Here is a 20,908-nt window from a genome sequence, read left to right on the forward strand (position 1 = left end):
CCCCCTTTGCATTCTTAGCCATGAACACAGGTACCCACTGTGAGGATTATCAGTCACCTCTCAGAAACAATTTCTGAGCCTTTCATCTTCACCCAGTTGGAATCAAGCTGGCTTGTGACAGTATGACTTGTGAAGAAGTTCCTATTGGAAAATACCATTATTTCCATCTCGTTCCACAGACAACTCTTCATCAAGACACAAGCCCAGCCAATCTCCTTCCACATTTGTAACGAACAGGGCCAAGTCCCCAAGACATGCCCTCTACACTTGGGTCTGGTGCTGCGTCTCCAGGAAAGGAATGTGAAGGCTGGCGAGGCTGAGCTCTCCCACGCTCTCGTAGTCACTCATGGCCACTTCAGAATCGTCAAAGCCGCAGTTGGCTGACACATCCGAGGAGGAGGTGCCTCTGGAATTGTGCAAGGACAGAGACACGCTGTCTGCTGGGCCTGTGGCCTCTGTGCCCTGGTTCATGCTCACAGCAAAAGTACTAAATTCACAGCCGGCAGGAGGGCCCACCAAATCCGTTTCATTGGGGAACGGGTGAGGAGGAAGGTACTGGCTGGGGTGGAACTGGGGCCTTCTCCTGCAGTCTGGGCTCAGCGTGCTGGCCAGTGACACCGGCTGGGAGGGCTGCAGGGCCTCGTACTGGTCCGGGAAGTCCTCTGGCAGGGGAGGGGGCAGCTGGTCCTGACTCAAGAACTCCTCTTCATGAGGGGGTGGGTACTCGCTGTCGATATCGTAGCCGCCCAGGTAGTAGTCGCTCTCCAGCTCCCGGGTGCTGCCCTGGTGTGCAGACCCTCCATCCTGGGTCTCATAGTTGGGCACTTCTTCTATGTCTGACAGGCGGGCCCCCGGCATCCAGTCAGAGGTGTCCCAGTGATAGGCTGCGAGAGAAGAGCCACGACAGTTAAGTTCCTGCAGACTAGAATGGGCACAGGGCTGGGACAGAAGCAGAGAAGGGACCTGACATGCACTTCTTAGCATCTAAGAGACCCTAAGAAGCCCCAATTATCTGCATGCTCCTTACAAGGATCTGTGGGGCGAGCCATGCTCTGACCCGGGCAGAACAAGGTGACGACAACTCTGAGAGGATGTCTGGTTGCTCCAGAGCCTCCCACTCAGCCATGCCACAAGAGATGGCCGACAGGGGCATGCCGACAGGGGCATGCCGAGGAAACACAGTTCAAGGGCCCCCGGCTCCACCCCACTCTCTCTTCCTAGCCACATGCCATGTGCAGAGCCAGGCTGGCAGCATGCTTGCAGAGAGATTCAGCAGCTGCACTGTGGATTCCAGCAGGCAGGGAGGTATGCAGGCAACAGACGAATCACACGCGCAGGGGATGAGGCTGAGAGAGGAATGCTGGTGAGGCTTTCATGTCCAATACTGAGCACACAAGACACCTGGAACATGCACAATTCAGATCAAAGAAACTCAGAAAGGCTGGAGGCAGACGGACAACATAAGAACGAACTCAGCAATGCAAAATGCGTAAATAAAAATGTTATGCTGGGTTGTGGTGCAGTCACCTCGGTTGTAGTTCTCTCCTTGGTCCATGACAGACACTGTTTAAATACAAAGTGAAAAGTGAAACTGACAATCCAAGTCATGTGAAGAGGGATAAAACAGAACATTTTAGATGACTTTAAAGAAACATGCTCCTAAACGACTATGGACCATGACTAAGTTTAGCTTTTTTATTCGTCCCCATTGCTTTTTAGGAAATAAGAAAGATAAATCCCATCTATATCATGCCCTAATTTTATTAAGTCACTAATAAAAGTTACTTGATTGAAACCAATCCCCATAATATTATAGCTTTGAATGACTTCTTAAGTATCTCCAGCTCATAGTAGTTGTTCAATGAATACATATTGAGTGAATTTAGTGTTAATCTCGATTCCAACTAATTGGGTACTCTTCTCTTTAAGAGAATTTTATTTAAAAAGTACCCCACATATTTAAAAAATTATGAACTAGACTTGTTTTTCAAAATTGTAAAATTTACTCCAATCCATAGAGAAACATCCAGCATCTTGTTTGAAACTATCTGTTTACTGCCCCCTCTGTTGCCAGCTGATTAAAATCACTCCTACTCTGAAGTAACAAGAAAGCAAAATTTCTAAGAGGAAAACTCTTTTCACAAAGAAATGCTACAGAAGAAAAAAAGTAAATACCTTCATTCTCTATACTGTCAACTACGTTGTTGACAAGCTGAATGACAGTCACTATGGACGCTTGCGGTCAGGAAAAGAAGATGGGAGGGAGGGGAAGGATAGCTTCAGGTTAGCTGTGTATTTTAAACATACATTAACTTCTTTCAACAACAACAGCAGCAACAATGAAGGCGCAGCATGCAAACCCCCAAAGCCTTCCCACAATCTGTCCCTTAAGGTGTATGTCGGCAGACACTTTTATCTATGGGGTTCTGGGGATTCCTAGAATGGAAAAGAAATGGCAGCACATCTGGGGCCAGCCTTCCTGAAAGGCATGATCAGCAGGAATTGCTGAATCAAAATCCCCATGTCATCGCCCAGTAAAATCAATCTTGGAAGGTGGTGGCTCCTCAAGCTCATGCTAATTTCTCATTAGCAACTACCAAAGACTTTTGGAGGAAGATCTCACTATTCCCAAGGATAGTTTTTTTTTTTTTGGCTGGACAGACATGCTGCTCCAAACCAAACACCAGTGATGGAGGATAACCTTGGCAGGACTAATGGCTTCACACTCACATGATGCCACCAATAGCCCAGAACGACCCAAGGCCCAGTGCATGCCAGAAAAATGTAGAAAGAAGTCAACATCTGGCCTCTTCAACAGAATCAGGAAGGAGATCTCTGTGGTCTATATAGGCTGTCTTAGTGCCTGATACCAGCACCTTGTGGAGAAGTGATCAGGCTTAAAAGGAATTTGATGAAAGTTCCTAACACTATCTGCCTTAGTCGGGGCCAACCCAGAATGTTAGGCATGAAAGGGCAAGTGTGTGATCTTAAAGGCACACATGGCAGAGCCCGTGAGAACAGTCATCGCTGGAGCTGGTCCCTGGCATCTGGAAACTATATGCTCTCAGGTACTTCTACATTAAATATGCAAACCAACACAGCTTTTCTTCTGCTGCAGATGGATAAAGGAGGATGCACCAAAGCAAACAGATCTGGGGTGTGCCCTTGACCTTCTGAGAATGGTCAGAAGAAATCCACTGTTATGTGGTTTGTCATCCCAGTTGACACAGTGAGGCTTCTGTACTTCTCAGGAGTGCCAGGTGTTGGGGAAGCAGGTGGAAGAGATTTGGGGAGACAGTGGTGGTGGTGAAAGGAGACTATTTTAATTTCCTGATTGCTTCTACAGTCTTGGAGCTCACCTGTTCCTGTATTTACCTTGAGGGAAGGATTATGCCCCTTTCATTTTGTACTTCTAGGCACAAAATGCCCAACAGAAGACTCAGCATGCAGGAGAAACTCAGCAAGAGTTTATGGGTTGAACATAAATTAATAACTATCCAATTTTTGTCAATTGCTGATAAATGGGAAAATGACCTAAAGTATAGGCTAAGGTAAGGCTGTCTGTCTCGGTGGATGACTGGGATTATTCTTGGTTTACCACCATATGGTAAACACTCACTGTTCATACGTATGTGTTTCTGCTTCCCTCCCCTACTCTGGGGAGAAAAACCCATCCTCCAAAGCTGACTCCTCAGCTCATAAAACCCAGTCCAGCATTAGCACACTCTCCATGAGCATAAGTTCACAGAAGGTAGAGGTAGAACCTTTGGTGTGTCCACGTAGTTAGTGAACCACACGGAATTGCAGGCAACATTTGTGGGTGTATGTGCATTGCTGCTTCAAATTTTTTAATAAATTCTCCAAAAGCCCATGACCCCAAATGATCATAAAAGGCATTCATCTAAATGAAAGACGCCACTGATTCTACAGGAAGGAGGTCTTGTTTCTAAACTAATTACTAATGATGGGGAGGTTGGATCTGCAGTGAAGAGGGAAGAAATCATTGGTAAAACTTAAAAAAAAATAAATCACTTCAGTTGCTAGAGAGTAACATTTGGGATAAGGCAGATCATCGTGAACCACATCAGAGAGGACTCACTATTGGAGGTCCAGGGGAATTGTTTTTCAACCCCTGACACAGATCACTGCGCCTGATCACAGCTGCAGCTCCATAAGGGCTCCTTTGGCAATGACACCCAACAATGGGGTCAACCAGAAAGCTGGTGAACACAGTCAAAAGTCCATGAACAAGTCAAGAAACAAAGCTGGTCATATCCCCTTCCCCTAACCACTGTCTTCCAGCACAGGAAGCAGAACCCATCAACATGGAACAAACTTGATGACTTCTTACCATTGTCGTCACCAGAATCCGACTGGAAGGAGCTGAGGGACTGAACTTCAGAGTTGCTCCCTTTATTACTGCCTGCAAAGCAGGTCACTTCTCCCGGGTCATCAGCTCCTTTGTCTTCATAGACAGTCAAAGAGAAAGCAGAAATGACACTGGTTACCTTGTACATATTTCCAGTGCTGCCTCTCCACCCTCAAGTTCACTTCTTGGGGCACTTTCATTTGCTTAGAGAAAATAATTTAGCTTCACAACAGAAAATTGATTGTGCCACTGGGGGCAAAGGTCTGTCAATCAAGTGATTTACATTATGGATTCAAAACCCTTAACCCGTAGTAAATGAGCTTCCAAATAGCTGACAGCTGAAAGCAGCTGTTCCCTGCTCAAAGTGAAGTGACTAAGAGTAAAACAAGGATGAAGTGGCTGCATCGCTCTTTGCCACTCAGAGTTAATTTACATCATTTACATGAGCCAATGCGGTGTCAACACCAGTTTAAGTAATATTACTTTTAAAATAGGGGTATAAATATTTTATAGGCAAGAATGCTATTATATTTATCCTAACTTCCGTCTCTGGGGAGCAAGTGGAATTCTCAGCTTTGCCTTCTAGAGGGCAGCGTCGTATCATTTTTGAGAATGACAATGTTGTGTCCTGTGTCTGGTAGGAGAGCAGTCAGCGGTGTGGATGTGTTCTTATCCACATGCTTCCTCCCTATTTGCTGTACGAAGCCTGAAACACACACACACACACACACACACACACACACACACACACACACACACACACACACACACACACACACACACACACACTCCAGAGCTACTTTCTAATTTGATGGACTAAAGGAAGCAATAAAATCAGCCCGTATCTTGAGGTTGTCAAGTGCAAAATGAATTAGGTGCCCAGAGATTGTCTTGCCAGCTAACTCTGCCTTGCTTAACAAAGAAGAAAATGTATTCAATACAACCCAACAATACTTTTGAGGGAAATGTGAGTTTTGGCCTGAGGTAGATTCTGGAAATAAAGTTGTCATATCATGAAGCAGGAGGAAAATGATCACCAGGAAAAGCTGTAAATCATCGTGTAACATGGTGGTAGAAAGCGACGCAGACTTGTGATTAAGGGAATAGTTTTTCCTCTTCGTGGCCACAGAAATCACTGTTTCTTCCACAAAGGGTGATGTCAGGAGCAGACACGGCGACTCCACATTTGCTGTCAGATCTTGAAGCCACAGGAAAATGATGAGTTGGATGAACAACTGGTATAAGTGGAGAGACGCCAGGAACAAATTCACCTCCCAATAGCCACACTGTAGAAAATGTGAAGATGTGCCTCTGAAAGGCACAAGGTGTGCACAAGCTTAGCTCAGAACACAAGGAAGGAGATGACTAATGATCCACCCTGGTGGATGCAGTGCTGTATATAAAACTCCCTTCTCCACTCCTCCATTTATTCAAAGCCCTCTTTTTTCATTGCTAAATAATAATAAAAAAGCCTATTAGCTGGTGGATTGGCAAGACTGTAGTAAAGTCTAACTACAGATAATTTGGGAGAGAATACACTTATGGTTAAAATCCAAGGACAACTATTTAAAATATATGTGTCTACAGAAAGACAGAATCAGCCAACAGCATGTTGGGCGGTGCTAGAACAGAAATAACTCATCCTTGGCCCTGCTCTATCATCAAGAAATCCTCTCCCTCTTATGTAACTCTCCCATCTTCCTGCCAAAACTTCCGAGAGGTGTGCTGGTAAGAGTGCAGGCTATGGAGCCTGATGAACCAGGTTCAAATCTTGACTCCTCCCTTTGCTAGTTACGTGTGTCCCTGTAGGCAAATTATTGCACCTGGAATTTTCTCCTCCATGAAGTGATGGGCTGCTAACAGTAACCATGTGGGGCAGCTGTGACAATTTAAGGGGATGATGAGGCACACAGCCTTTGCTTTCTCAGCAGATCACTTCATCCTTAACCCTTGTGCTATGGTTTGAGTGTGTTTCCCAAAGTTCATGTGTTGGAATCTTAATCCCAAATGCAATAGTGTTAAGAGGTGGGACCTTTAAGAGGTGATTAGGTCACGAGAGCTCTGCTCTCATGAATGGATTAATGTCATCTCAGGAATGGGTTCATTATTTCAAGAGTGGATTTATTAGGAAAGTAAGTTCAGTCCCTGTTTGCTCTCACACGTGCTCTTTCTCACTCATGTGACATCTTCCACCATGTTATGATGCAGTAAGAAGGCCCATGACAGAGACCAGTGTCATGCTCTTGGACTTCCCAGGTTCCAAAATCACGAGGCAAATACATTTTTGTTCATTATAAATTACCCAGTCTGTGGTATTCTGTATAGCACACAAAACAGACTAAGACAACTTGCATTCTAGCTTCTGCCTTGATGACTACACTGAGATGCTCTTGAGATCCTAAGAATCTGCTAGGTCATGAGCTCAGTTTTTTTTTTTTTTTTTTTTAAGCCTGTGTCCTCCTTGATGAGTTTATAGTACTTGATACTGCTGACGTTACTGACACTACCTCTTCACTTCTGCACAGCTTCTCTCTCCTCTTTCCCTTCTCTCTCTTTGTTGGCAAGTGTTTGTTTCCCTTCCTCGTTCCTCCCCTTCTGCCTAACACCTTGGCATCTCCAAGCTTCTTCAGGAGGCCTAGTTTGACCACCCACTCTCTCTGCTCTTGCTCTCAGTGAGCTCACCCTCTTACAGAGTCAAGCATCCTGCATGCAGATGATGTCTAAACTTTCACCTCTAGTCTTGACCTCTCTCCTGAACAACAGAGGCAGACACTGCTGCAGTAACCCCCTCATGCATCCTCTACACTGATGGAGCTGCTTCCTGCTTCTGGGAAGTCCTATTCAATAGTTTCCTACTGAAATCTTGCTCATACTTAAAGATACCAGTAGAACGTCCCCTTCCTCCATGAAGACACCCCATCTCCTTGGCTGCAAATAGTCTCGAGCTCCATTTGAAGTCTGCCTCCCCCCTAATCCAACATATACTACAGTACTGTAAACACAGCCTTCAGAAATTCCTGCTACCCAGGACATCACTGCTGCTGGAACATAAAACCATGTGGCCTGATGAAACGTCATAGGTTACAACATAGCTTGCCTTAGTCTCATCCTGACTTATACTAGGGCAGGGAAAACAATCACCATCTCTCACCTAGGTGTTCACAGAGGCTACCTAAGTGGCTCTCTGCCTTTTCCCCTCTTTGATACTGTTCAATCTCTTTTCATGGATCAGACAGAGCCAGCTTTTAAAAATGTAAATTAATTATGCCACTCATCTGCTTAAAAACCTGCAATAACGTTGCTGTTAAAATGTATATGCTCTCTTCTAGTGCTCATCTGAGCCTGAAATACATTGACCTCCTCTGCATTCTTCAACAAATCAAGCTCTTTCCAACCCCAGGGCCTTTGTACCTGCAGCTCCTCCCTGTGCCCAGAGTACTGCTGCACGAGGTCAAAAGGAGAAGGAAACACCATCATCTGGCTCAGGCCATTTTCCTGCCTTGCAGTTCACTCTCGTTTCATGGACCCTGCATTCCAGCCAAACGGAATGACTCGCTTTTCTTTAGATCACATGGGTCCCTCTACATGGGATGTCCTCCTTTCCCCAGACCCATCAACCCATCACTGTCCAGCTCAAATGACCCTCTGCTTCCCTCCAGTCCTCACTCTAAGACTAGACATACTCCCTTCTTCTGACTTCTCAGAGCACAGTTTCTGTACGTGACTTCTGTGGCTACACTGCTTGCATTAGGGCCAATGGCGTGCTATTCTGAAAAGAGCAAGGGTTGTAGAGTCTGGAACATGGGAGTGGAGTATCGTCTGCCTTTTACTAGCTGTGTGACCTTAGGCAGATGACATTACCTTCTCTCAGCTTCCTTTTCCCCACGTGTAAACAGGCATAAGAACCAAAGCAATTTGTCAGGGCCAGGATGAACGTTCAGTGCCAGCATGTGTCATAGCCAGTGCTCTATGCATGCTGGTCTCTCTCCCTGCCCTTTATTCCCTCCCACAGTGCCCTTGCACACCACAGGCTCCCGGTAAAAACTCGTGGAATAAATAATGGTGCATCCCTACTCCCTACTCACTCTCAGTTCCTGCGTCCCAACCATTCTTCCGGATGGAGTCGCAGTCGGAGCGGCAGGGTGACACGGCCGGAAGGTTGGGGGCCACGCTGCACACGACCACGCCCCGCCTGGCTGTCAGGATGCGGGGTGACTCGGGGTGAAACGTGGTCATCTCCTGGTGCTCACCCCCCAGCCCGTCCACAACTTTGTCCAGGTTGCTCCTGGAGTCGCTCTGGAAGCAGGGCGTGTAGGCCATGGGGCGCACGGGCACCTGCGGGGGCCCCACCTCCTGGTAGACGTTGCGGCCGTCCGCACCGCCGCGCAGGTTCCGGAAGGGGGCGCCGTTGCTCTTGTGCAGCAGCGCGGCCGTGGCCGGGTCCTGCACCAGCGTGATGTTGTTGCGGGAGTAGTTCTTGCGGAAGACCTTCTTGCGGAAGACGATGAAGAGCACGACCAGCACGAAGATGACGAAGAGCACCACGGCGATGCCGATGAGCTCCTCCTTCCCCACGTACGAGTGGCCGGCCTGGATGTTGGGTACCACCACGGGGCGCAGCCCGCAGTACTGGCCCACGTAGCCCGCGGTGCAGTTGCACAGGAAGGAACCGAACACGTTGACGCAGGAGCCACCGTTCTCACACTCCTCGCGCTCGCACTCGTTGATGTCCTCCTCACACCTGCAGCGACACGACACACAGGAGCCCCGCCCCAGCGTCAGGACTTGTGGACACGGGAGCTCGGGACAGAACTGACGTCTTTATTTCTTTTTTATTTTTTTTTTTAAATTTTATTTTGTCGATATACATTGTAGCTGATTATTGCTCCCCATCACCAAGACCTCCCTCCCTTCTCCCTCCCCCCTCCCCCCCAACAATGTCCTTTCTGTTTGCTTGTCGTATCAACTTCAAATAATTGTGGTTGTTATATCTTCTTCCCCCCCACCCCGGTTTGTGTGTGTGCGTGTGTGTGTGTGTGCGTGCGTGTGTGTGTGTGTGTGTGTGTGAATTTATATATTAATTTTTAGCTCCCACCAATAAGTGAGAACATGTGGTATTTCTCTTTCTGTGCCTGACTTGTTTCACTTAATATAATTCTCTCAAGGTCCATCCATGTTGTTGCAAATGGCAGTATTTCATTCGTTTTTATAGCTGAGTAGTATTCCATTGTGTAGATGTACCACATTTTCCGTATCCACTCATCTGATGATGGGCATTTGGAACCAGCCCGAACTGACGTCTTTAAAAGAAAATAAAGCACCTGAGGGGCACAGGGGGAGCATGACAAAAATGGCACCTGTGTGTGGGGGGTGATTCGGATGTGGCCCGCGGTCATCATCATACACTAAGGGGCTGCTCCCAACCCAGTCTCTCCCAGGTCTGCCTCCCCTGCCCAGGCTGGGGAGAGAAGAGACTGTGGTGGGAAAGAGGATTAGAAGGAGCAAGAGCAACAGATGCTACTGAAGAGGTGCTGGCCTGCAAATCTCCAGGGCCAGATGCACTACGAATTCAAAACTGCAGTTTTAGAAAGCACAGTACGCATCTCTCACATTATGTAAAATACCCCCCCCCCCCACGTGCTGGCACTGGATATCGCAATCAAATATACCCGCGTTTCTGCAGTGAAACGTGGATATTCACACTAAATGAGAGAAATAATGACGAGAAAGAGCCTCAGAGAATTTTTTGGACAGGTTTTGCCACCAAATTAGTTTGCCACTAACGAACCTCAAACGCTTTTAGTTTTCGGAGCTTTTGGTATTGTAGAATTACAGACAAAGAACTGTGAACCTATATACCCGTTAGAGGGTTTCCCAAGAGGAAAAAAATCTTTGGTTCTGACATTTTCCTCTAATGGTTACAGTAATTTTTGGTCCCTCTGGGAAGCTGGGGTGCTGCAGGAGGTGGGTGGGTGGGTGAAGAGCTGCGTATCTTCCAGATTCTATGCTTGTGTTAGAGGCTAATACTAATGTAGATTATAAGGAACAAATGACTAAAGCATCTAATGAAAAATAATTAAATCAATTTTATTCTCTTTAAAGCAATCCATAACTCGCTTTGAGTATAATTGTAAGGCAAGCATTTAAGTCTTATTCTTTCTTAGTTTAACATTATCTGAGAACACAGACCTTTCCTTCTTTACTTTTCTCTACTTCAGCAATTGTTCTGATATGTTCATTTAAAAGACCCTATCTATGTTTTTGGTAATCCACCTTTTAAAATGTAGTCAAACGTCCCTAATTTGAACAGATTGAGGCCTGGTCAGCCGGAAATTAGTCAGAATCACAGAGTATTTAAAAATAAATGCAGCTTTATTACTTTAAATTACATCCAACGATCCAAAGTAGGCTAAGTATTTCCTGGTAAAGTCCTCGGGAGATTTGCTCTAATGAATACATAAGACTGATCTGTAATTAGAATATCACTTGCTTGAAATTACATATATATGCTTCTAAAACTATCAAGGATGGCTGAAAGTGGCATTTTACTAAGAACTTAAAACCTTCCCTTTCCGTTTGGCTAACACTTCAATTTCGCTCATTTCTTGGGGGAAAAGGGGGTTTGAAAAGGAAAGGTAAGTTTTACTTTCTCAGAATGATCATAAAACTAGGCAGTAGAATCCAGTTAATGGATTTGTGAGAAACGGGCAGTATGTCTGCCTCAGAATTATAGTGGAAATATTAGGTGGCATAGATGACTTTCTTTAACAGAACTATTTTCCTAATTACAGAATACACAGTAATTATATAAACTTTTGAAAATATAGACAAGCATAAAATAAAAACAAAAATTACCCATAACCCTATTACCCAGAGATAATCCCTATTAATAATTTATTCACTTGTAAACACTCTTTATATAGCAAAGATATCAACCTTTTGCCTGTCCTATTAGTGGTAAATATTTTATCCCAGTGACTTGCTTACTGGTTTGTTTTCTTAGCAACAAGAAGCAGCACAGAGAAAGACTATTTATTGCACAATCTCACTTACGTGACTCCAGTGAGCCCAGCTTTACAATTGCAGATGAAAGTGTTTCCTATGGGGTCGCAGGATCCTCCATTCCGGCAGGGGTTTGGGAAGCAGGCTGTGATCTCAGATTCACAGTTTCTCCCCGTGAACTGTGAGAGACAGGTACACTGATAGCCTGGGGAAACAGAGGACCTCATGAGGCATGATGCTCAGAGTGCCTGCACTCAGCTATGACAGGTCCTCCTAATTCCTTGTTGAACCATATCTTAAGTGGGGCCCACATTCCGAAGATGATTAGCAAATTTGGTTTTTGGAACATATCTTGCCACAAGAATGCTAAGTTACAGTTTGGATTCCCTGCTGGTCCACAAAAATTCACCTAATTAACTACGTACAGGAATGCTAGTGAGAATTGTAAGAGACACTTGAGAGACAGATTCCAAGAGCAGAGACCAAGATGGGGAGGGAGATGCTTTCTCCACCACACTACTACTGGAAAAGGCAGGAGGTTTCCAGATAGGAGTAGTTTACCATTGGTACCATGCTACTTCCTTCCCTGAGCCTCTCTCCTACCCTTTGTGCCCTTTCTTCTCAGCTGAGAACTGAAACCCCCATCCAGTGAGAGAACAGGTAGCATGAGGATATTTGTTAACTCAACTGAACCTCAGATTGGCAAATGCACAGGGTAATGAAATAATTCCAGCCTTCACCCAGCTCCCCTTTTTGGATCCTGATTTTTGCATCTTTTTCACTTTCTCATGAACCTATCATGCAGAAATTGGTAGTAATATCCCCACTAAGGAGAATATTAAATATCAGATGAGGTAAGATTCTAAAAGGAAACTGCATTATCTACTGCTCAGAGATGGAGCGGATGAGTAATTAGTGTGATGGTTAATTTTAGGTGTCAACTTGACCAGATTAAGGAATAGTTAGTAACCTGGTAAAGCATTATTTTGGGGTGTGTCTGTGAGGGTGTTTCCAGAGGAGATTAGCATGTGAGCCTGAGTGGACTGGGTAGGAAAGATCTGCCCTCAATATGGGGGCATCATTCAATCCATGGGAGGCCCAGAGAGAACAAAAATGGAGGAAAAGGGGAATCTCAAGCACTGTTCTGCTGGAGCTGGGATACACTCTTCTTTCCTGTCTGCAGATATCAGCAAGTCCAGGCTCTTCAGCCTTTGGGTTCCAGGGCTCACACCAGTGGCACCTCCAGGCTCTCAGGCCTTTGGCCTTGGACTGAGAATCACACCATTAGCTTCCTTGTTCTGAGGCTTCCGGGCTGGGACTGAGCCATACTACCAGCATCTCAGGGTCTCCAGTTTGCAGATGGCCTTTCATGGGACTTCTCAGCCTTCATAATCACGTGAGCCAATTCCCCTAATAAATCTCCTCTCACATATCTATGTACATAGCCTATTGGTTCTATCTCTCTGGAGAACCCTAATACCATTAGTAAGGCTGTTCTTTTCTTCCATACTTTAAAAAAACAAAAAAATCCCTAAGATTCATTTAAAAAAAAAATTAAAGTTATACATGCACATAGTAAAGAGATGTATATTTCTACAACCTTTATTTTGTAGAACAGCAGCCCTCTCTTCCATTTACACTTCCTCCGAAGTAACCTGGGCATCCCTTTCAGTATTTTAATATTTCCTTTTGTGGTATTTTGCTATTTTGTGATTATTTTAGTTTCAGACATTTTATATTGGCTTTCGACTATGTCTTTTATTTCGAATCTTCAGCCCCACCACACAGACACTCTTCTGTTGCCCATTACCTCCCAATATATTATAATATTGTAATTTGGTTAAATTAGTAATCAGTGTTTACATTATTATGACTAACTATGAAGTGCTATTTGCAGCTAAGCCATGTAGTACACTATGATTATTTTTATTTTTATGTGTAAAAATTGTCATGTATTATCACTTGTTTATTTTCTGAATACTTATTGTTAATTCAGCTCTAAACTCATCATCACCTAGGTCTCTCCATGTTTAGTTGCCTTGGGTGCGCTGTATTTGGCAGCCCCTGAAGAAGTCTCTCCTGAGGTCTTCTGAATGGCTCCGCCTTCACAGTTGTCCTCTTGCCCTGCTTTCCTGCTCTCTTGTGTTGGATCTCATGTTTCTTGTCTCATCTGTCTTCCTGTTTCTTGGTTTACCCTCTCATGTCATTACAACACATTCTACAGTAGCTTCCCAGGGAAGGGTTTAGAGAAGGTGAGTTTTGTGAGACCTTGTATAGCTGAACATGTCTTTACTCCACTTTTACACCTCTTTGATTGTTAGGTTGTGTAAGGAATTCTAAGCAATCCCCCTCCATGTTGTTTTTCAGAAATTCAAAGTCTTTTTGGCTCCTGAAGTTTGTATGTGACTTTTTTTTTTCTCTCTCCAACATCTTGGAGGATATTCTTTTTGTCCCCTGGTTTTCTGAGAATTTACAATGATGCACTTTCGTGTGGGCTTATTTTCAACCAATACTGTGTCCTCAGTGTGCCCTTGCCATCTGGAAATTCTTGTCCTTTAACTTTAGCAAAACCTCCTCCATTATTTCACTAGTGATTTTTCTTTGTTTTCCTTGTTCTGTCTTTATGGAACTTTTGTTGTTTGGATCTCAGATATCCTAGACCTTCCTCTAATTTTACCTTTCTCTCTTATATTACATCTCTGTGGGCTTTTTGCTTTACTTTCTGAGGGAGTTTCTCGTCTCCTGAAACTTTTACTGAGATTTTCACTTATGTTGTCATTTTCTAAGAACTTTTTTTTTTTCCACTGAGGTTTTTTTTTTTTTTTTTTTTTTTAAACACATAGCATCCTGCTCCTGTGTTGTGGTTACAATATTTTCTCTTATTTGTCTGAGGATATTAATAATACTTTAATGAAGTTTTTGCCCTGCATAGTTTCTTCCAAGTTGTTTTTCTCTGTTTCTTTGTTTTGATCCTATGATAGTTAATTTTATGTATCAACTTGGCTGGGCTACTGGTGCCCAGTTGTTTGGGTATCTCTAGGATGGCATGTCATCTTTATGTCACTTGGCTATCTCCAGGATGGCATGTCATTTAGAGATAGAGTAACTTGTGAAGATGAATTAAATACTTTTGGACAATAAAAGGGTAGGGGGCAATCACAGCACAAGACTATGGAAAGCACATCAATGAGGAAGAGCAAGTTAGGAAGGGAGAATCTAACGCAAAGTGGATAAACTCAGGTAAACCCCCTCCCCCACGCCCCCAGCTTCTACTAGGCAAGCCTCTGACAATTTCTTAAGTAAAACTCTATCAGAAGTAGTTGGGGGCAGGGAGGGGCAAGGAGGAGCTGTTTGGAAATAAGGAATGTTTGAGTCACTCTCATGGCAACTGAATTCTAACTCGGGTCATGGAACTGGTTTCTTATCAGATGGCAGAGAAACAATTTGATACCTCTGTGTCTTGGAAAATCAGAATTTAAAATGAGCCACTACCTCTAGTGCACTATTGTACTCACACACATTTCTTTGTGCACTTCGTCATTTTCATTATATTTTGTGGGATAACTGGTACTCCTTGATGCAGCAGTGTCTTGACTGATTAACCTATCCACACAGACAAGCGCCTAAGTAATGAGTGGTGGTATGCTGGGCAAGCTCACACAGGGTTGGGAACGATGACTGGTAAACATTTAGGAATTTGGCAGGCCAGTTATTAAACCACTGGTAGCCTGACATCAGACATGGTGGAGGTATTTGCACCACCAAAATCAGCAAACACTACAAATCAGGGCTTTTATTTCTAGAGAGCTGGTTTACCAGCACAACCCTAGAAGAGGAATTATGGCAGGTACTGGTGATATAAAGACAGAAAAACACCATCTGCAAGCATTTTATAGATGTGGAAACTGAGGCACAGAGTAGTTGATTACTTATTCATGGCATGAAGCTGGTGTGGATTTAAACCCAGGCAGTCTGGCTCCAGAGTCCTAAACTGTGTTTCTGACAACCACACTTTATTACACTCCTTATCTGGAGTTCTCTGTTTTTCAAAAAGAGAAGCAAAGTGTTTAGGATCTGCTCTTATGACCTCCAGCCCGTGAAGGAAAGAAGGCAGAGGCCCTTGGAAGAAATCTTGCTTTTAGAACTTTAAATTTGGGGGAGTTTTTTGGTTAACATAGTGAGAGGGGAAAACAATTGGATTAAAAATATAGTGGTCAGATTAGTTTTTCTTTTTAATGAAAGAGGAGTGATAGCTATCATTCAGCCTCTGTGAAAGGCTTGTTTATCAAAATTAACCTGTTCTTACAAAATATTATTTATGATTTAATTATCCTGTCATGGGCCCTATTATTAATGATTTTTACAATATCCATAAATCTGCTGTAATGATACTAAGTGAGCTAATGCTTTAGTGTTTTAAAATCACTTTCAGTCATTCTATGAAGGATCACAATAATCCTATGAAGGAAAAAGAAGAGGTAACATCCCAATTCTATGGAGTGTTGGAGAGGTTACGTGGTTTGTTCAAAGACATATAGCTAGTAAGCTATTGAGTTTGAACTTGAATCCACGCTTTCTGATTCTCAGATCTTTCTATAAGACTGTATTGGCATTGGAACTTGTCAGTGAACCAGAGCTTATTACTTGCTAGAAATAAGGAGGGGCTTACAGTTACTTCCCACAGCTCTCCGGGAAGCAGATGAGATACAGTGAGATGGACAATATCAGACACCCCTCTGGGAGCCAAATGATCATTAAATAATAAAGATAATAGCATAATAAAACTTCTGATCTTCCCAAGCATTACCTTATGTTGCTATAAAACACAAAGGGAAAGCAATTCCAAAAGATATCCAGCCATTATTTGATCACAAATTATATTTAACACTTTTGTAAATATACAAAAAAAAAAAAAAAATTCAGTGGATGATCTAAGTCATTTTAAAAAGTAGTTTTTTTCTTGTTGGGGTGGGAAAGTATCAAATACGGAAGTCATTAAGAAGAATAGTAGCTTATTATGTGACTGGAAAAATTCTAAGAACTTCCTTTGCGTTGTATGTACCTCATTTAATTCTTACAACAACCTTATGCCATAAATTCTATTATTATAGCTATTTCACAAATGAGGAAACTGAAGCTTAAATAACATGGTTTTCCCAAGGTTACACAGCTATCGAGTGGCAGAAGCACTTTCTACCAGTTCTCAGATTTAAAAAAGGAAATAGTCCTACTAGCATTGAGATACATGTACAAAAAAGGCATAGCTTCTTTCCCTTCAAATCCTGGCAAAATGAAAGGTATTTTTCAGCCTTGCCTCAAAGCTGTGTTCCTGTTTACAATCCTAGTTAGTTATAGCATATGCAGATGATTTTGAAATCTGCACCCAGACAAACTTAAAATGCCTCCTCCTTTCCTTGCTCAAAAACGGACATTGCAAAACCTATTAAATGCAAAAATAGAAATGGTATAAGCAATTACGGCATGAATTTGGGCTGTAGAGGGAAATAATCAAGATAATTCCTATCTTGCTCCTTTGACTTAGTAGTTGTTTTCCACCGGATTCATCCACGTAATGGCCTTAACCCTCTGCCCTGCCCCCTAGTGGAGGTGAATATCATTCTGATCGGGTTTGGCTGCCTTGATAAGGAAACATCTGCCTGCTGCACAAAAGTGAAAATAATGACAAATGTGCAACGAGCACTTGGGATCTGAAGTCAGCATCAAACACTATGCTTGCTGAATTATGGATTTCATTTAGAAACTCCAAAAACTTACACAGTTTGGCAAGGCAGATGTAATGTGCTGGAGAAGCCCCGGGTACAAGTTTAAGTTCTGGCTATTACCCACCAGCTGAGTGTGATCATGGCTGAGCCGCCTGATCTCCAGGAACCTCCTTTCTTTATCTGATAAATGAGACTCACTAATACCCACTTCATAGAGAATAATAAGGTTTCTGCATTTATAAACCACAATGCAGCACACAAACATTAGGTACTTTACTGTTGTAATTATTGTAATTACTATGGATTCTGAAATCAGCGTCAGCTCATAAACCAAACCATTGAAAGCCATGGGAGTTTTTTTTTACTCTGACTTTTAGGCTGAATATTGGGAAATATTCAAGCCTCTAGTCCATGAGAACTTCAATTAGCAGGAGAAAACTGGTGGCTGCATTATTACGTGAGATGCTAATCGCAGGTGGGGATGGGCTCAACCGCAGACCAGGGCCTCTATCATTACTTTCAATTTTTCAACTCTTAGTCACTCTGACTTTTCTCTTTCACCAAGTAAGGTACATGCAATGCCTTTAGATCTTGTAAAATGAAAACCTTTGAAGGTGAGACCTATAACTTTTCCTAGGAATGCTGGCTCACATTTCATATATTGTATATTGGGCGAAGCTTCTAATATTTTCTTTGAGGATCTAGAAACCTTTAGTGTGCTAACAACATTAGGTGCACGGTATATTCTCACCTTTTAGTATGTTCTTTTGTGTCTGCACATGACCTACTTTAGGGTTTGGAGTTTTTCTATCAGTGTCTGTAAGTATTAATGCTGTTAGTAGGAGTTTTTTCCAAGATACACCCCCCAAAAAAGATTAACTCAGTACTTAAAAGAAAGGCACCCAGAACAAATTTCTTTTTCCTAATGTGCAAAACTTAGCCAAATTATGTCCACAGTATTTTCACTGGGAGTCCAGCTTTTGCCTTCTCTGTGCCCCTGTGCTCAGTGGGGCAGTATAATTGCAACATACAAGGATACTTCAAAAAGTTCATGGAAAAATTCATATTATTTTTTAATTCTATTTTTCCATGAACTTTTCAAGGTATCCTTGTACAAGGAACTGTTCAATTCCCTTAAACCAGCCATGAGTGGCTGGGGGTGGCTACACCAGTAGCACCCACTGGTCACAGAGACAATGATGGGACCCAGAATTCAACACAGTGCTTGGCACTAAGGAGGCACTTAAGTTTGATAGACTGAATTTATCCAGACCCTTACAAGTTGGAGACAAAAACTACTCAGCAAAACTTGGCCCAAAGTAGGATGGGAAATTTGTTGCTGAAAACACTTCTACACGCAACTATTTGCAACATCCAAGATCTTGTTTCATGCAACTTGATAGGCAGAACACTCACAATTGTCTAGAGGAAGTGGATAGACATTACTTTTATCTTTGAACAGGGAGCTCAGGGTAACCCCAAACTCCTGACTGAGGAACAAAGCTCCATCTTTATACCAAAACAACTTTTAAAAAATGCAGCCTGTGCATGTGACTTTCAATTCTTGAATGTCCTACGTCTGTTTACTTCTCCTGGAATTCACTGACTCGCATTCTTGCAAATACAGTTATTGGGATTCCCAGTGTTGGTGGTTCTCAATCTCAGGTATGCATAGAACCACTTGAGAGTCCTGTTACAATCCACCCTGTAGATTCTGATTCTGTAGGTTTGAGTCTGTTTTTCCTCTCGAATTTTCACTGAAATTTTCTTGGCAGTAAAGTTCAGGAAAGTGCAAATATGATTCATTAACCTAGCAGAATATTCCTCTGATGTGGAAGGCAAATGATGGAGGCAAGTAAATAGATTCTCCTTTTTCATTAAAAATCAAGAATCAAGAGACTTCTATAACAAGGTCTCATTTTAACAAGGTCCTTAAGTGATGCTGATACATCTCAGAGTTTGAGAAACTCTATATACAACATGAGGGGGAAAAAAGAACTAGAAGTTTTCCTAGGTTTCAGGGAAGTTCAGAGACAGGAAGAGAAATCAGTATATCACCTAGGGATCTTGTTAAAATACAGATTCTGATTCAGTGGGTTTGGGGTGGTATCTGAGTTTCTGCCTTTCTAACATTTCCAGAGATGACAGTGTGCCTGGTCCCAGGAACATACTTTGAGTAGCAAGAGTTAAGAGGCCATGCTCTTGGGGGGTGGGGTTCCACAAAACTAGATCAAATCCTGGCTTTACCACTTCACTAGCTGTGTGATACTAGGCGAGTTACTTAGTTTCTCGGACCAATTTTTTAAATCTGTAAAATGGGGGTGGGAAGGTGGGAGGGAAGGATAGTACTGATCCCAGAGCCTTATTGTTAGAATTAAATGTCCTAGTGTATTAGCACTTGTAAGGTTAGCACTTATCACAGTACCAAGCATATAGTAAGAGTCTAACAAACAGTAGCTGTTAACAGTTAAACATTTACTCAACTTGTGATTTCAGGATTTAGGCTTTTAGTTTAATGTAAAGCTGTCTGAGAGACTATTTCTGGCCTGCTGACTGCCTGGCTTGGTGCATTGCTTCTCCAAATTATAGGTCAGCCTCAGTTATGTTTTCCATGAATGGGCATGAACTGAGCACGGTAAGTATGGAGGACTGAGCACTCCTTATTCAGACTGTGGGTGCTCACTGGGCTGCTGCCTACCCACTGGGTACGGAAATGCAGGGGTCTGAATGGGACCTGGCCCTTTCTTCTCCACAGTGGTTGCTATTTCCAGTTCATGTTTATGAAATACATATAATTTTAGGGCTTTACAAAGACAGAGTCTTCCCTCTGTGGTTGATTCATAGAGTCATATTTATACTCTTATTATAAGTCAGCGTTTTAGGCTCTGACTCCCCTGGGGTTCCTATGGCCTGCTCGTGGGACAGCCACAGTTATAACACTGGTCAAACCTGCTGACCATGTCATTCCAAGCTAGCAGACGCGGCTTCCCTTCCCTTCATGCCAAGCGTTTGACTGGGTTTGGTTGGGGATGGTTAGAGCAGAATCCTGCATCCCTGAAAGAAAACGCTTCTTGCTGTGGGTTGCCTGCTTTAAAGATTCTGAATGTTCTGGGACCATGCGCTAGGACAGCCACAGTTTGAGAGTGGAGTCTGTCACCAAGAGAGCCAATGACAAATTCTCTAGCATTCTTCAGGGGTGAAAAGGATAATTATGCTATAGTATGTGTCCTGGAATTTTAGAGCAACATCTAGCACAGGGTCCAAACAATAGATGTCCAAACAATTAACTTTTGTTACCAGCACTCTCACGTGAGAGGAGTCATATCTTAAGTTCCTCACTCTACTTCTAGCCCAAATTTCCTCTTCAAATAAAGCATGCATCCCAGCCTTTGATCTAGGGGCCCAAGACCTTCTCTTCCTGTGCTTAGACTTCTCTGGCAGCCAGAAGGAATTCTTGAAGGCATGAATATTTTTCCTTAAGACTCAGTCTTATTGTTCTTTTTAAACTATCACTCATAGCTAAAAGGATTTTTCTTTTATTTAAAGTAACCTTATAATTAGCTACATAGTTTCACAGATATAAAGTAGAGGCCAAATTGTTGTTTCTTTCTTTCCTTGCTTTTTTTTCCTTCCCCATTTGGCACCAATTTAGAGAATTTGCAGATAGTACACAGGAAGCTAGCAAAATTCCTCTGATATGAGCAGACAATGAGGGCAAGAAAGTGGGTTTTCTTCCTTTTCTTAGAAGCCAAGGTCTCATCCCTGTTGTGGAATCCCAATCACAAGCCCAATCCTAAAAGAAAATGGGGAACAG

General features: G+C 43.1%; 1 protein-coding gene across 2 annotated transcripts in view; it reads right to left on the reverse strand.

Moving 5' to 3' along the window:
- Positions 1–261: 261 nt before the first annotated feature.
- The window catches only part of FAT3 (FAT atypical cadherin 3), a 484,546-nt gene continuing 463,899 nt past the window's right edge, over positions 262–20,908 (reverse strand). Inside the window, exons 22-27 of one of the 2 annotated variants that reach the window (XM_063095303.1) lie at positions 11,423–11,576; positions 8,455–9,110; positions 4,352–4,465; positions 2,176–2,235; positions 1,528–1,563; positions 262–884 (exon numbers count right to left, since the gene is read on the reverse strand). In XM_063095303.1, the coding sequence (XP_062951373.1) occupies positions 262–884; positions 1,528–1,563; positions 2,176–2,235; positions 4,352–4,465; positions 8,455–9,110; positions 11,423–11,576 (1,643 nt within the window). The remainder of the gene's footprint in view (positions 885–1,527; positions 1,564–2,175; positions 2,236–4,351; positions 4,466–8,454; positions 9,111–11,422; positions 11,577–20,908) is intronic. The other variant, XM_063095304.1, reaches the window with a different exon arrangement.

This window comes from Cynocephalus volans, chromosome 4 (assembly GCF_027409185.1).
Source record: "Cynocephalus volans isolate mCynVol1 chromosome 4, mCynVol1.pri, whole genome shotgun sequence".
Taxonomy (NCBI): Eukaryota; Metazoa; Chordata; class Mammalia; order Dermoptera; family Cynocephalidae; genus Cynocephalus; species Cynocephalus volans.